General features: G+C 50.0%; 1 protein-coding gene across 1 annotated transcript; it reads left to right on the top strand.

Moving 5' to 3' along the window:
• Window positions 1-10,257, top strand: LOC110072140 (E3 ubiquitin-protein ligase MARCHF5). The gene is made up of 6 exons (XM_020780224.3): window positions 1-569; window positions 4,445-4,647; window positions 5,273-5,403; window positions 7,117-7,300; window positions 8,214-8,383; window positions 9,332-10,257. Exons 1-6 carry the CDS (start codon window positions 16-18, stop codon window positions 9,500-9,502), a joined length of 1,413 nt encoding a protein of 470 aa, XP_020635883.2. The 5' UTR covers window positions 1-15; the 3' UTR covers window positions 9,503-10,257.
• Window positions 10,258-15,623: the final 5,366 nt, after the last annotated feature.

Below are 15,623 nucleotides of genomic sequence, written 5' to 3' on the forward strand. Positions count from 1 at the left end.
CGAGGGTTCCAAGGGATGTCCGGGTGCGGCCCTCCGGACGTTCCCGGGACTGCGACTTCCCCCCCCCCCCGCCAGCCTTCGCCACCTTTCCCCAGGGAGGGCCGACGATGCGAGTTCGAGTCCGGCCAACCCCCGCGAGCCACCCGCGTGTTTCCACCCCCCCCCCCTCTTTGCACCCCCTTCAGGAGCGGGGAAGTGGAGCGCGTGACCCGCGGGCGGACCAGGACCCGGGACTCGCTCCCGGCCCGTGAGCGCGGGGGTTCCCACGAGGCGCGGGTCAGGCACCCGGAAGCAAGCCCCGTGCCGGATCCCGCCCGCCCTGCCTTGGGAGGGCCTTTCTTCCTGCGTAGCTTCGCCCGGCCGCTGAGCAGGAAGGTCGCCTTCGCTTTCGTGGCGCCCGGTCCGGAATCCCGGCGCGTTCACACGTTCCTTGGGGTTTGGGGGGGAAAACCCGCAGGATGCCGGAGCGCGGCCGCTGAGCGGGACTCTCGGGGTGGCGGATCCCGCGTCGTGGCGGCCCTGGCAGGGATGGCGGCGGCCGAGGCGGCCGGAGAAGACGCCGCGGAGAGGTACGGGGGTCGGGGGGGGGGCTCTTTTGCGCACGTGGGAACGTGGGTTCGGGCGACGGACCTCGCGCCTTTCCGCCCGTCTTCCTTTTCCGCGGCGGAGGGGGCTTCCTCCTCTACAGCTGATTCTCCCCCCCCCCCGAAACCCACCTCTGAGAGGCAGGTCAGGTGGAGGGGAGACCCCCGGCGGGGCCAGGAGAGGGGTCACCCCCCCCCCGAGAGTTTCGGGGCTGAGTCGAGGCGAGAAGGTGGGTCTCGCAAGCCCCAGCCCGAGGCTGTAACCACTAAGCCACAGAGCTGGGAAGCCCCCTTCCGCGTCCAGGGGACCTGGGAAAAGTGTGCGGGTTTAAAATATGCCTATAGGTCTGCACAGATGTGTGTATCTGTGTGTATACTGTATTGTCATGTGCCGCCAAGCCGGAACTTAGGAGGTGCCCAAATAGGGCTTTCAAGAGTGGGGACTTTACGGAGTGGTTTTACCTGTTCCTCTCCCCCACTGAGCTTCCCATGCCCGAGAAGAGATTGGAACCCAAGCCTCGCTAAGTCCTAGTCTGTTACTCTATCCCACAAGGGGTATCCATTTACAGTATATTATGTATACCTTGCAAATAGGTACAGGTCTGCCTGTGTGGGTATGGTATGTATAGACACACCTTATAAAACATTGTATTTGTTTGTGCATCTGTGTTTACACACAAATCGGTATCTCCCTATTCGACCTTCTTGTTTGGTTTTCCCTTGTAGAGGTGGATGATTGAATGGTTGCAAGGACAGGCTGGGGTGGTTTCAAAGACATTAGGAGTTGAAAGCTGCAAACAGAGTGTAGAAACAACCTTTTTTGTACATTCATGGGGTGCCTTAAAGATCCTTTATTTCTCAAGGAAAGGCAGGTCCTTTGCAGGAGAGATCCGTATGTCTACAGCGGCCAGGTATTGCCTTACATACTTTCCCCTCTAATCAAACCGGTTTGGTAGGTCTGAAACCCCGCCCTGTGGGAAGAAACCCTTTAAATTGCAGTGGTCACGAATAATCATCAAGACTTGGGCACCCCAGACAGCTCGGCTTCCCTCCCTCTCCCACTTTCAACAAGCATCAAAATGATGTTATTTTGCCACCCCGAAAGGTTCTTGGTGTCACTTCCCAGGAGCTGACTTTGTAAACAGTTTGCAATGAAATAAACAAAGCCAAGCAAATGAATAAAATGATGAGTAAGAGTGGTTTAAAAAAAAACCTAGGATTCAGCAAAAAAACAGTCAAATATTAAATCTCAGTGATGTTAAAACTCTGGGCTTTTTAAAAATCAAAATGGGCCTTTCTCAGTGCTGGAAAAAAAAACATTAGTATAGACACAAGAAGGGCAGGGGTTGTGTTCTCTGCCTCTGGAGAGGGCACAAAATTAAGGAAGCCAGCTTTACACACTTAGGTAGAAGCTGTCAGGCGAGGAAGTGGGTGCAGTCCAGCTATACTAAAGTTTATACCCAGCAAAATTTGTTGGTTGTTAAGGTGCTTGGCAAGAAGGAAGCCCCTTCGAACGAACTCTTCTGAGTATTAATATGTACAACTGAGATCCAGTGAGACATAGCGGCTGGCGTGTTGGACTTGGGAGGCCCTGATTCAAGTCTCCAGTGAGCCCTGAACCTTGTTCTCTCTCAGTGTGACCTACCTTGCAGGGGTGTTTTGAAGGTAAAAGGGAAGGAAGGAGAGTCATGCCTGCCACTGGAGAAACAGAGGAAAGTGTAGCAACTAATAAATAAAATAAGATTGCACTGTTAATGAGAGAGAGAGAGAGAGAACACTCTCTTGAGCATATTAAATGGGAAAACTCTCCAGTTTAAAAAGTTAACTCATATGATTATGGCAGGTTGGCTTTTTTCCCTCCCTCTCTTTCAGCATCTGAAGCCCATGTGCAACACAGGACTATAAAACTGGCCTCCTTTTTAGGTGTGCTGGAAATGTTGTATGTGAAATACAGTACTTCAAACACTCATGCTACATGTGGTATAACTGAAACATTCTGGGTGTGCCCACACCATATCTGAATTACACCTTTGCTTCAGGCATATTTCAGCACATGGTACCTGGATTTTCCAGAACGGGCAACACTGACAATAACAGGACTTGGGAAAGATTAATTCTTTCCGACTCCCACTCCACCTTGGAATGGCTAGTCCACACCCACAGCAAATTGCCTTCTACTGAGCTAGACCGTTGGTCCTAGTTCGATGTGGTTGACGCTCATTTGCAGCAACAACGGAAGATGATTGCTCTGTTGTTGAGCGGCACCCTTTTTCTCCTATCCTGAAAGGAAGCTTTAGAGATTCCCTGGTCTTGGATGTAGGTCTTCCTCCCAGGAATCTGATGGATCTTTGCGTCATCATTAAATCCAGGACCTTGTAGCTGTTAAGAGCTGGAGGCTTTCCTTAAATGCAGGATTGGCATCCCAGAATCCCTTTCCACTGGGCCAAGCTGGCTAGAGCTTCAATGTATTTTATTTTCAAAACCTCTGGAGGCCAGTGACTCCACTCTCCTGCTTTACTGGGGTGCAAAGTTACCCAACAGACTGCAAAACAGGGCTTCCCAGCCTGACTCAGCCAGCTAATCCTGAAGGTAATCTTTCCCGATAGTATGCAAAACATCTCCAAACAAGCAAACAAACAAACAAACTGTCCAAGAGAACCATCAGAAGCTACAGGGTCCCATCCAGGTAATTTCCAGGAGAGGTGCTTATCTTTAACAACATAGCGAGGTAAGCTGGCTAGGTAGCTCAGCCGTTTATGGGTCTGGTTGGGAGTTTCATTCCCCTCGGTGCCTCCTGCAAGTGGAGCCAGCCTGTGGAGCCTTGGGCAAGCTGCTCAGTCCTAAAGTGACCGCAGAAGGGGAGGGTAAACCACTTTTGAGTACTCTCCACCTGGAAAACCCTGGAAAGGGTCACTATAAGTAAGAATTGACTTGGTGGCAGGCAGTTGTTATTAACAAGGCAAAAAGCGACATGTGCTCCTTGCCTTTCGTGGGAGCTGTGAAACTCACAGAGGTTTTGCAGCATGTTATTTGCAGCCCTGTTTTCTTCCTTTCAGGGCTTTTGAAATGAATAAAGTAATGACAGATCCTGGGCTTAGTCACTCCCCCGTTTTCCATTCATCTGCCTTTCCTCTTGGACTGTGACGAGGCTCTCATGGCCTTTCATATAGCTCTCCCGTTATTCATGCATAGTCATAGAAGCTTGGTCCGCTCTCCTCGTGATTTGTGGGCAAACAGTAGCTGCATCTTTCTTTCTGCTCTTATTTTATTTAAATACCTAGCCCGCCTTTTCTTGCCTAATTCAAGGCAGTACCCATACTTCTCTTTTTCCATGCTTTATCATGACAACCTGTAGGGTTGGTTGGTTGGGTCGTTGGTTGGTTGGTTGGGTCATTGGTTGGTTGGTTGGACTGTTGGGTCATTGGTTGGTTGGGCCATTGGTTGGGTCATTGGTTGGTTGGGTCAGTTGGTTGGTTGGGTCATTGATTGGCTGGTTGGGCCGTTGGGTCGTTGGTTGGTTGGTTGGGTCGTTGGTTGGTTGGGTCATTGGTTGGTTGGTTGGGCCGTTGGGTCATTGGTTGGTTGGGCCGTTGGGTCATTGGTTGGTTGGGTCATTGGTTGGGTCATTGGTTGGTTGGGTCAGTTGGTTGGTTGGGTCATTGGTTGGTTGGTTGGGTCATTGGTTGGTTGGTTGGGTCGTTGGGTTGTTGGTTGGGTCATTGGTTGGCTGGCTGGGTCATTGGGTTGTTGGTTGGGTCATTGGTTGGTTGGTTGGGTCGTTGGTTGGTTGGTTGGGTAGTTGGGTCGGTTGGTTATTTTTCCCCCCTCTCCCTCCACCTGTTTCGCCTTACCCCTCCCAGGCACTGCTGGGTCTGCTTCGCCACCGAGAGCGATGACCGGTCGGCGGAGTGGGTCTGCCCCTGCCGTTGCAAGGGCTCCACCAAGTGGATCCACCAGGCCTGCCTCCAGCGTTGGCTCGACGAGAAGCAAAAAGGCAACAGCACAGGCAGTGTGAGCTGCCCTCAGTGTGGCACGGAGTATCACATCATCTTCCCCAATCTGGGTAAGTAACACAGCCGGCCCAGATGTTCCCAGCTTCTGATCAGGTCACGTTGGGCAAACTCCCAGTCATACTGGCGAGGTACTGGATCTGTCCACTGAGGTCCAGCAAAGGCCTGGGTCCAAGGCAGGGGATGTGGGGGCAGCTGGGAAGCTGTCTGATGCCATGTTTGGGGGCAGCTGGGGTGTCTGACGCAGCCAAGTGCAAGGAGACGTTGGGCTAGTAACATCCAGCCAGCAACTGGAGCCATTTTATAGCTGCCCCTTTAGTTCTTGGAGCTTTAGGAGGGCCTGATCCAGAATACCTAGTGCTCCATGCTTCTTCCTTCAGTATAGGGTTTGGAGATGGGAGGATTTGCTCAGCCAGTGACACACTGGTTTCGCCTTCTAGTTTGGACTTCAGCCTGGACTCATTGCCTCCTGTTTCCAGAGGGTGATAATAGAGGTCTAGGATGATGGGGTGCATTTCAGGGTCAGGTATCTCCCCATTCTCTCTCCCCCCCCCCCCCCGATCCAAGAGCCTGGCCAGGTCACAGAGCTGGGGGATTGTTAAGAGCCAAGCTGCCAGCAATTCCTGCAGCCTTCCGTGGATTCTTCTCCTATTTATTGGCCTTCTTTCCTTTTTCTAGGACCTTTGGTGTATTTCCTGCAGCAGGTGGACCGGGTTCTGTCCAAAGTCAGCCCTTTTGCTGCGGCTGGGATTGTGGTGGGGACCCTGTACTGGTCTGCGGTCACCTATGGCGCTGTGACTGTAATGCAGGTAACAGCTGTGTGGGAGATTGGGGGGGGAGCAGGGCAAAGGATGCCCTTGACCACCCAGAGGGTCTGCACTCAGATCAGAGGACCTAAAGCTTCATGGGGGTTGCAGAGCTTATTTGCAATTGGTAACAACATTGGTTTTATCTGGGGGGGGGGGGTTAAAAGGGTTGAATGGCAACGTTTTCATTGGGTTAAGTTTCCCAGAGCTTGGAAAAGTTACCTTTTCTGGGCTACAACTCTGGACGGGTATTTGCAGTGGCTGTTTCCGGACTGTGGAACTCCTTTCCACAAGATGTTCTTTTGGCACCCTGCCAACTGTCCTTCCGCTGGCAGACGAGGGCCTTTGTCTTCAAAAAAGATTTTGGACTCTGATTGGGCAGCTTGGGCAGGGGCTTTAATGGCGTACGTGGTACTCTCTTCCATTTAGTTGCATGATGTGTCTTTAAACAATCCTCGAGTAACTTCATTCAGTGGTTGTTTTAATAGGATGGTATGTTTAGCTGAGCTTTTGTATTATTCTAATTTAATGTCTTTTTAGTTATATCTGGGGTTTTTTTAAACCCTTTTGCAAATGGTCTTGGGTCCCTGTAATACATGAGACAAAGGTAGGAGTGAAATGAAATGAAATAAAATCCTCAGGCCAGCAGTCACTCCTGGATGGAGGGTTCCGAGTCTTACATTCCACAGAAATGTTTCTGCAAAGCCGTGGGGCTTCCAGACCAACACTGGGCTGATGCTAATAGGGCCGAGTCGGTTGGTTTTTAACCACAGAGAAGGAGGGAAGGCTTACAGCAAGAACTGGCCACTGTGTGAGAGAGATCTGGAGGAAGGTTTCAAGGAGAACGATGGGTTAGAAATTGCCGCTCAGCCACAAAGCTGGAGGAATCTTACCTTTCCCATTCTATCTTTTTCTACTAAGGCTTGGACTTCCAGGGGAAGCAGTAGGAGAGTCTTGCTGGCAGGTGGTCAGAAGCAAAGCCAGGTCAGATTAAATCAGGCCAAGCCTTCAATCCAGGAAGATCCCTCAAAACAGGAGTCAGGACCTCGGACAGCGCCCTGGGTCTTCAGCCCGCGAGCTAAGCCTTGGAGGGGCTTCTGGCCATGAAGAGGGGCTTCCGGCACCTTCCAAGACCAACCAGTGTTATCCGGCTCTTGGGACCTTCTAGCGGCGCGTCCCTAGCTGGTTTCCCCAGTCCTCTGCCCCTCCCAAGCAACACCCTAGCTGCTCTACCACAGACGCTTGCTTGCATATTCTGGCCAACCTACCTTGCGGTTGGTCATACTTCCTGGGGGAAGCCATGATGCCTTGGGGGGGGGCTCCACCTCCTCCTGCAACTGCTGGCTTTTACAGTGCAGGGAGGATAAAGTTCCCTTTTTTATGCATGGGGGAGCCATCCCCTGAAGAAGGTGGAAGGGGCTCAGGGGCAGGAAACGCTGCAGAGGGCCTTCCACTGAGCCAGGCAGGTGGTGTGTTTTCTCTTCCTCTTTATCGCTCCTCAGGGCATGGCGTTGGCCTCCAGTGGGAGGGAGTTCCACAGTCTGGGAGCAGCCACGGAGAAGACCCTCTCTAGTGTCCCCACCAAATGGGTGTGACCAAGAGAAAGGCCTCCCCCATTGATCTTAACACCTCCAGCCTTCCTTTTGCACCCCTTCCCCAGCTCTCTCCCCTGCATCATGGGATTCCACGACCTTAACCTTTTTTCTTTTTTTGCAGGTCGTTGGCCATAAGAAAGGCTTGGACATCATGGAGAGGGCAGACCCGCTTTTCCTGCTCATGGGGCTTCCCACCATCCCCGTCATGCTGGTCCTGGGCAAGATGATCCGGTGGGAAGATTACGTGCTCCGTGTCTGGCGGAAATACTCCAGCAAGCTGCAGGCGCTGCAGACCTTGGTCCCTGGTGAGCCTCTCTCCCTTTCTCTCTCTCTCTCTTTCTGCCTGCTTTGCTTTGCCTGGGCATTTGTGCTGGGCAGATGGGCGTGGAAGCCAGAGCTTGGAAACAGTCCTGAGTGGGGGATTCTGGGAGCTGTAATCCAAGGAAGAAACCTCTGTGACCTCTGATGGAAGCAAAGAGGCTGCCATGAAGCTTGTCTCTCACTGTCTGGACATTGGCAGAGGAAGCCAGCTTTGGGACACCATGCTTGGGTGTTTGTCTCTGCACGTGGGCACGTACCATTTTTGGGGGAGGTTGGGGGGAGAAGCATGCGGGCCCCCAGAGGCTGCCAGACTGCACCTCCCACGATGCCGCACCCTTGCCGATGCTGCCTAGGGCCGAAGGGCATTATGGCCGAGCATCACCCGGAAGGGCACCTTGCCCTTTATGCAGGAGAAGCAGAAGGCGGTGACCTGCAGAGTCCTTGGCTGGGGACTGGAAAGCAGGAGATTCGCGCAACGTCGCTCATTTTGCCTCTTCTGTGCGAGATGGAAACCCCAGGGTGGAGTTTGCAAGACCCCAATCCCTGGGGTCGCGGGACTCGGTGGACACGAAACAAGACCAACAACAGTTCTGCACTTACTGTATAGCATCAGTTTTGCAGTGCTGGTGGCCCACCTGGTATCTGTCAAAAGGGATAAAAGTGTTTCAGTATAAAAGGGACTTTGTGTTCAGGCTCCTGAACCTCTCTCTGATCCTGCCTCTGAGCTTTTCCCTGGCATCGGTTCCTTAGCTTCAGAGGGACCTTTGCAACCCTAAGGACTAGCCACCGTCTATCCATGAGAGCGGAGATTCCCAGGAGGCCGGATTCAGTACCCCCTTCCCCTTCATCCCTGCCCTTGGGGTTTTCCCCTCTCCTTCTGCTTCCTCCTCCTCCCAGGGGTCAGCCGCCCAGGTCTGCACGTCCCGCTGCCGGAGTCGCGCTACCCGAGCGACCACCTCTCCATCTCGCGCACCCTTTGCGGGGCCTTGGTCTTCCCCTCCATCGCCAACCTCGTGGGCAGGGTCATGTTCCGCAGAGTGAATTCCAGCCTGCAGCGCACCGTCCTGGTGAGTGAGAAGCTTGAGAGAGGACGCAGCTCAGCCAAACTCCGGGGGATCAATAGGGGGTGGAGGCAGCTTCTCTGCCATCGTGCCATGACATGGCTCAACAGTCTTCCCAGCGGCGCCTCTGGGAGAACGGTAGTTGAGTTGCGTGGCAGAGCATGTCTATCTGTCTGCTTGCCGTACGATGGCGATTCTGGACCAGTGGATCATGCCCTCCCCGCTAGAGAGTAGATCAGGATTTCAAGGGAACTGGGTTTACTTTGAAAAAGCAAGTGCAATATTATAGAATCATAGGATGATGGATTTGGAAGAAGCCTCTAAGGCCATTGAGTCCAACCCCCTGCTCAAGACAGGAATCCAAATCAAGAGGTGTCCAACAAATTGGTTGTCCCATTTTCTCTTGAAGGTCTCCAGCATTCGAGCGCTCCCCCCCTCCTAAGGTCATGGGTTCCTTTGTCGTCCTGCTCGAACAGTTAGGAAGTTTTTTCGTGATATTCAGTTGAAATCTGGCTTCCTGCAGCTTGAGCCCATTATTATGTGTCCTGCACTCTGGGATGACGGAGAACAGTCCCCCCACCCCATTACAATGCAGTGTTTGCATTTGGAAAATAATTGGACCTCTTGCTTGTTTTGTATGCACCTTATTGCATCCTCCCGTGGCATCTGTTGCCATGCTTGCTTTCTGGGTTTACAAATGCCTTGTATCGTTTTTAGTTGCTATGTTCCAGACATCATAAGAAATTATCGAAGGAGGCAGGAGTGAAAAGGGAACCATGAGAGATTTTGTTTTTGAAAAGACGACATGTTTTTTAATATGCTTGTTTTAGTTTTTTTGAACGATGACTCCCAGAATTCAAACAAACAAAACAAACATACAGACCCCCACACACACACCTCCAAAAAAGGTTTCTAATCTTATAACTTCCTTCTTTATTTTTGTTTTCCTGGCAGGGTGGAATTGCCTTTGTCGCCATCAAGGGAGCACTGAAAGTCTACTTCCGCCAGCAGCAATACTTGATCCAAGCGAATCGGCGCATCCTCAACTTTGTGGAGAAAGAGGAAACGGAGAAGGATTCGGCACAGCTTGAGGAGGACAGCGGGAGCGAAGCCGGACTGAGCTAGCCTGTAGACTGTGCTGGGGGAAAGGGGTCCGGATGCTTCCAGGTTCAGCAGAGAAAACCGTTTTCTCTCCAAGACGGATATTCGGCTGGCTGCTTCCACTCTGAAAGGAAGACATGGATGGCCAGGAGGGGCTTCTCTGTTGTGTGTTTGGGCAAGAGCCTGGACTGGGAAGGGTCAGACTCCACAAGGGGCATTACTACGAGCTCTTCTAAGCAGTGGCACAGTCCTACATTTGGGAGGGCAAGTGCCCATCAGAAAAATCCCTTTAGTCAACCTCCCTTCCCAAAAGCAGAGGCCACAAATGCAGGGAGCCGGATTGGTCTGTACCAACACATGGGGAGCAGGTCTTTTACGAAGTTAACGGCTCTTAATGACCTTTCACAACCACACAGTCCTCAACAATTCTGGATTACAACAGGGACCACCTGAAGTAAAGTCCTGTTCTAGTCATTGGAGCTAAATTGAGCCAGAGCACGACAGCCCAAAGGGTGTCATAGTCCCTGGTATTCCGATGCCCCGAGCACCCTGTGAGTTTCGGCTCCACTGCGCCACTGCTTGGAAGAGCATAATATTATTGTTAAAGCTGGTCGCTTCTTTGCAGCTTGACCCATTGATGTCACCTCCTCGGTCTTACTAATTTCTCTTCCATCTTCATTTTGAATCCTACACAGGAGCTTGTTCGCTGATTTTGTCACCAGTTGTGGTTGAAATAAAAAGGAAAGAATTCCATCATAAACATCCTTTTCACCACCTGAGTGCGAATGGTTCTGTTTTACTTGCTTATTTACAAACCGTGTGGGTTTCAAATCTATGTGCCTCCCCCCCTCACAATGGAAATCAGGATGTTGCAACGAGAAAGCAATTCCTTTCTTAACCCTAATATTCACCCCATAGAGGAAGTAAGGCTTAAAGGTGATGGCCCCAAAATTACCAAACTGAGCTTTAACTCTGCCCAGGGATTTGAACCCAGGGCAAAAGAAAAGTGTGCTGCGTATATGCCACCCCATAGTCCATAAAGCAGTTTACATTTTTTTAATTTTGCAGGCTACACATTGCCTCCCTCCACCAACAAACTGGGTACTCAATTTACTGACCTTGGAAGGATGGAAAGCTGAGTGAACCTCGAGCCAGCTGCTTAGGATTGAACCCAGGTTGTGAGCACAGTTTTAGCTGCAGGACTGCAGTTTAACCACTCTGCCACGGGGCTCCTTATCCACTCTTTGTAAGAAACCAGGAAGGATACAGAGGGATATGAGCTCTTAGAGGTTTCCTTCCCTTCCCCTCACAGACCATAAAGTAGCCTCCCAAGTAGTGAGTGGGGGATTCTGGGACATGTAGTCCAAAGAAAACATTTTTAAGCTTGGATGAAGCATAATATTTGTTATTATGCCCCAAGCTGCTACAGAACGAAGCAATTGTCGTAGAACACACCGGAGATGCCACGTCCTGGTTCTGGGAGAAAGGTGGAGCAGAAATATAATAAAACAGAGATGGGGATTATTTATTTATTTATTTATTTTATTAGATTTGTACCCCACCCATCTAGACCAAAGGTCTACTCTGGGCGGCAGATGCCACACCTATCGATTCTGCCAGCGATCTGAGTCTCTCCCTTCATTGCACTGATTTTCCCCAGGTATGCCAGCCCCTCCCATGGAACATACACCAGGCTGGCAATTTCTCTACAGTGCAAAGGCTGGTCGTATGTATGATATTTGCCCTGGCTGAGCAGCTGCCAAACACACACAGCCTCTGTCTCTGGAAGTCTTTGAAGCAAGAAGATCAAAGAATAACCCAGTAAAATGGGGCTACTTGGATACAGGACACGTTTTCTGTGACTGTGGGGAAATTCAATCCATGCAGCACTTCTGTGCAGGCAATTTATGCCCCAAAATATGTACAAAAGGAGATCTAGCCAATGGCTGAGATAACGCTATTGAGGTCGCCTGCTTCTGATTAAAAATAGTCTAATTATTCTTTTTTAAAATATATATATATTTAAAATATTTTAAGTTAAAGCCAGCACTTTGAACCATGTGAACGAACCTCTCAACATGTTAATTTGTTTTTAATTTATACCTATATTTCCTATCTGTCCATAATTTTAAATTGTGCAACACTCTGATGCGAATAAGAAAGAATAAAGGAAATTGCAAGATTGAATGCTTTTTCTCTCTCACGGCAAACAAACAGCAGAAGCAAATGGAATTAAACCATGTGCAAAGAGCACATTCAGTCTCCGGGTGTGTGGGTCAAGACACGCGTGTTCTCCTCTGACCTTGTGATGCCCATCTACTCCTCCTTTGGACCTTTTTCCTTGATGGGAAAAAGCCGAGAGAAGGCCTCACAGCTGGTTCTGCAGTCTATGCTGTCGTTTGCTGGGGTTCCTGCTCCCAGCCAGATGTCAGAACCCGGAAACTTTACATTGTAGGATTACAATTTCCAGTATTTCCCAAATCAGCAGAGATGCTCTCCGGCACCATGGCGTTCCATGCATGGCATTTTGGCCCACTGTGTTTCCGTGCATCAGTCAGCATGACCAATGGTATGGAGTTCTGGAAAGTGTCATCTCAAACAACTGAAAGGTACCAAGCTCCTGATTGTAGCGACTGCGGATCTGATCAATTCTGCCCCAACCTTGACAGCGGAGAGCTACAAAAGCCGTGGTTCTCAGTCTTGGTTCCCCAGATGTTCTTAGACTGCAACTCCCAGAAATCCTAGCCAGCACAGAGAGTGGCAAAGGCTTCTGGGAGTTTTAGTCCAAGAACATCTGGGGACCGGAGGTTGGGAACCACTGAACTAAATGATTTTGAATCTTTATTTTATTTTATTTGCTTTCTGGTGTCATTTGTAATTCGGCCACAAGATGGCAAAGATGGCTTGTCTTTTAGGAGTGAGTGAAAATGTCATTTTGCTGCACACTTTTTTTGTAAGAACTTCCTAAAACTCACCAATCTGTTTGTCTTAAGGGTGGAGAGGATTTGAGATTTAAAATATCTGCACATGAGGGAAACTGAACAAAAATATGAAGATGATCAGGAGTCAGACTGCCTCTAATGAAAGGCTACAATATTTAGAGTTGTCCGTCCTAGAAGTAAGAAAAGTAATGGAGAATACAGAGGTGAACAAAATTAGGCAAAATATTGGGGAGGAAAGGGATAAACTGGAGGTTGGCCCCGTTTCCCAGAACACAAGAACCCGATGTGGTCTTCCAATGAAGCGGAATGGTGGGAAATTCAGGATGAGATCAGAGCAGAGCTCCATCTAGTTCGGCATTCTGTGCTGAAGTACTCCTTTCCACAGTACAGAGCTGAACTGTGGAACTCACTGCCACAAGATGGCTCCCCATGTGGATGGTTTAAAGAAAGGGTTTGATTCTCTCTCTTTTGGAGATTAGGGTCATCAGCACCTACTAGGCAGAATGGTGACCAGGGGAGCTGTCAGGAAGGGATCAATGCCATCACCCTCACATCCTACTGGTTGGCTGTCCATAGCCCACTGCTTGACCGCTGAAAGGGCACAGAATGCCGAATGAGACAGAGCTTTGCTTAGATCCAATGTCTCATTTCTAAAGTTCTTCACTTCTCTGATTTTCTTTTCATAAAGCTCAGCTTGAGTCCTTATCACAACTTGTGAAGGCGGGAGCCATCATTCCGAAACTAGCCAGCCAGCCCAACTGATCTGATGGTCTATAGCCAGAGGAGCTGGTGGTGAGGGAGAATGGGGACGATGGTGTGGTGGATCCACAGCTTGCAGTGTTGAAGCCCAGACACGTTTTGGGTCATCAGGGATAACAGCATCATCCGCCACCTTTTCCAGACTTACCTGTTCCCTCTGTGCTTGGCTGCCGCCCTCTCAGTAGGTAGGAGGAAAAAATGGATTTTCCCAGGAGCAGCGTACTGTTGCAAACTCTCCCAGCTGTAACCTAAAGCATTTGGGAGTAGTCTTGTCCTGAATGGAAAAACAAGAGCCATTAACTCCAGAAAAGACCTGCTCCTCATTTATTCCTATGTCTCAATCTAGCAGCCAGCATTTTGGAGCCCTCCCAAAGGAAGTAAGTTATGGGGAATGAATGTCTGCATTTCCAAATCCAGGCACTCAGTCCTTCATCTTGGAAAGATTACTTATTTTTGGACTACATCTCCCAGATTCCTCCATCCACCCACACCACTAGGTGGGAGTTGTCGTCCGACAAAATACGGAAGGTCCTTGTTGCCCAAGACCCGAGTCTAAGGCAGGATGGGGTTCATGCTGCCTATGATTGCTTTTCTCAGTGCCCGTAATAACTGGTTTAGGAGGCCACGATCCACCCTAATGGCTTGTCAGGGAGGTCCCTGGAGTTCTGTGCCAGCTAACCCCCAAATTTGCTTTGATTTGTGCTTAATTTAGATGCTTTCAGCAATGCAACCCACATTTGGCACCCTACTTCTGCCTGGTTGCTAAGTGACACGTCTCTGCAATTCAGCTCAGGGGTGAATCATCTCCCTTCACCCCACCCCATCATTCTGGACACACACATTCCCTGTTTTTCTCCACAGCTGCCCCCCCACCCCGTTTCAGACCCATCATCATGTCAACACTCTCTCCTCCATACCATCCTTCTCCTGCTCCTGCAATGTCAGCGAGGTTTGGGCAGGAGAACGCTCCTCATGGGGTGGTGTGTGTGTGTGGCATTCAAGAGTGAGACGTGACAACAGCCATCGGGATTTTCTGACTGGTGCCCCGAAATGTCACAGCTTTACCCCCACCCCTAATTCTTGAAAAGCTGGTGGGTGGGTTGCAAATTTGGCAAGCAGAGTACATGGGGGAAAGAAGGAGTGAGACTTTTCTGTTTAATAAGACTTTAGAAAGCAAACAGAGGAATTGCGAGGGGACAAAGTGGGGTGTTTTTTTTTTCCACTGCTGAAAGAGAGCTGAGGGGAATCTTCACACCACAATTATACTGTTTTGTTCTCACTGGCTGCAGAAGGAAATATTACATAAACACCTCTCTCTCTGTCTCTCTCTCTCTCTCACTCTCTCTCTCTCTCTCTTGCTCTCACACACACACAGAAAGCAAAACTGCTGCAGACAAAGCCAACACAACAGAATGAGCTTCCCTCCTTCCCCCCCACCCCGCCACATCCCAACCATTCACTTATCCATGTAAGACTGTAAGATCCTCAGGGCAGAGACCGATACATTTCTTCCTCCTCCTGTAAGGCAGTGTTCTCGAAACCTCTTGGTTGTTTGACCTCCTGAAGAGACCCTTTTATCCATCCCACAGAAGAGGGAGAGGGGGAAAGGCTTAGTTATAGAGCATAAAATAGAACCACTGGGTTTCTAAGAGAGCCTTTCTTCTGCATACATGCTGTGTATGCTGAATGCCTCGGGTGTGAAAGAGGCCCAGAACAGAAAAGCACACTGTGAGAAGCAAAGCCTCTCTGTAGGTGAATATATGGACCTCTGGCTGTTGGAGTAAGAATACTTTCACCCATAAGTAGTTCTGTCCCAGCAGTAGTTCCGCCTTTTGAAGTTGCTGTGGTGAAGCCCCAAATCCTGGGAATGGGAATTCAAAAAGCATTGTAACAGAACCAGGGTCGGGGGAAACTGGTGTGTGTGTGTGTGTGTGTGTTTTTAGCTGCAACTCCCAGACTCCCCCAGCCAGCATGGCCAAGGATTCTGAGAAATGTTGTCTAAAAAAAGGAACGATCCCAGCTCTCAATGAAACCTGCCTTTGCAAGTACAATGGGGCAGAGCTAAGGCTGCGCCTGTCAAGCTGGCCGGGGGGGGGGGGGAGTCCATGGCAGGATCTAAGGAGTGGTGGGTGAAGTGTTGCAGAATATGGGAATCTCTGCTTTTTCACCTGCTAGGAACTAGTTCCTTAGCAAAATGCAGATCTGAGCAGACAGAGCAGAACCATGAGGACCAGTGACTCCGTTGGAGGGGCAGCGGTATTGTTAACATGCTGCCATTTCTGACTTATTCCAACCTGGGGAATGAATGACGTCCAGAAGGCCTTGTCCTTTCTTCCTTATCAGTGCCTCTCTTTTAAAAAAGAAACCCAAAACAGCTGATATACTCAAGTCAAATCCAATAAGAACCAAAACAAGCTGTCCCAGTTAAAGAGTCTGTGTTCTCT

The sequence above is a fragment of the Pogona vitticeps genome, chromosome 8 (genome assembly GCF_051106095.1).
Source record: "Pogona vitticeps strain Pit_001003342236 chromosome 8, PviZW2.1, whole genome shotgun sequence".
Lineage (NCBI taxonomy): Eukaryota > Metazoa > Chordata > Lepidosauria > Squamata > Agamidae > Pogona > Pogona vitticeps.

What these genes read in the sequence shown, in the direction of transcription:
- LOC110072140 (XM_020780224.3), top strand. Translation starts at nt 16, where the DNA reads ATGTCCGGGTGCGGCCCTCCGGACGTTCCCGGGACTGCGACTTCCCCC. An exon ending in GCGCTGTGACTGTAATGCAG is followed by an intron (nt 5,404 to 7,116) that starts GTAACAGCTGTG and finishes CTTTTTTTGCAG; the next exon opens with GTCGTTGGCCATAAGAAAGG. An exon ending in GCTGCAGACCTTGGTCCCTG is followed by an intron (nt 7,301 to 8,213) that starts GTGAGCCTCTCT and finishes TCCTCCTCCCAG; the next exon opens with GGGTCAGCCGCCCAGGTCTG.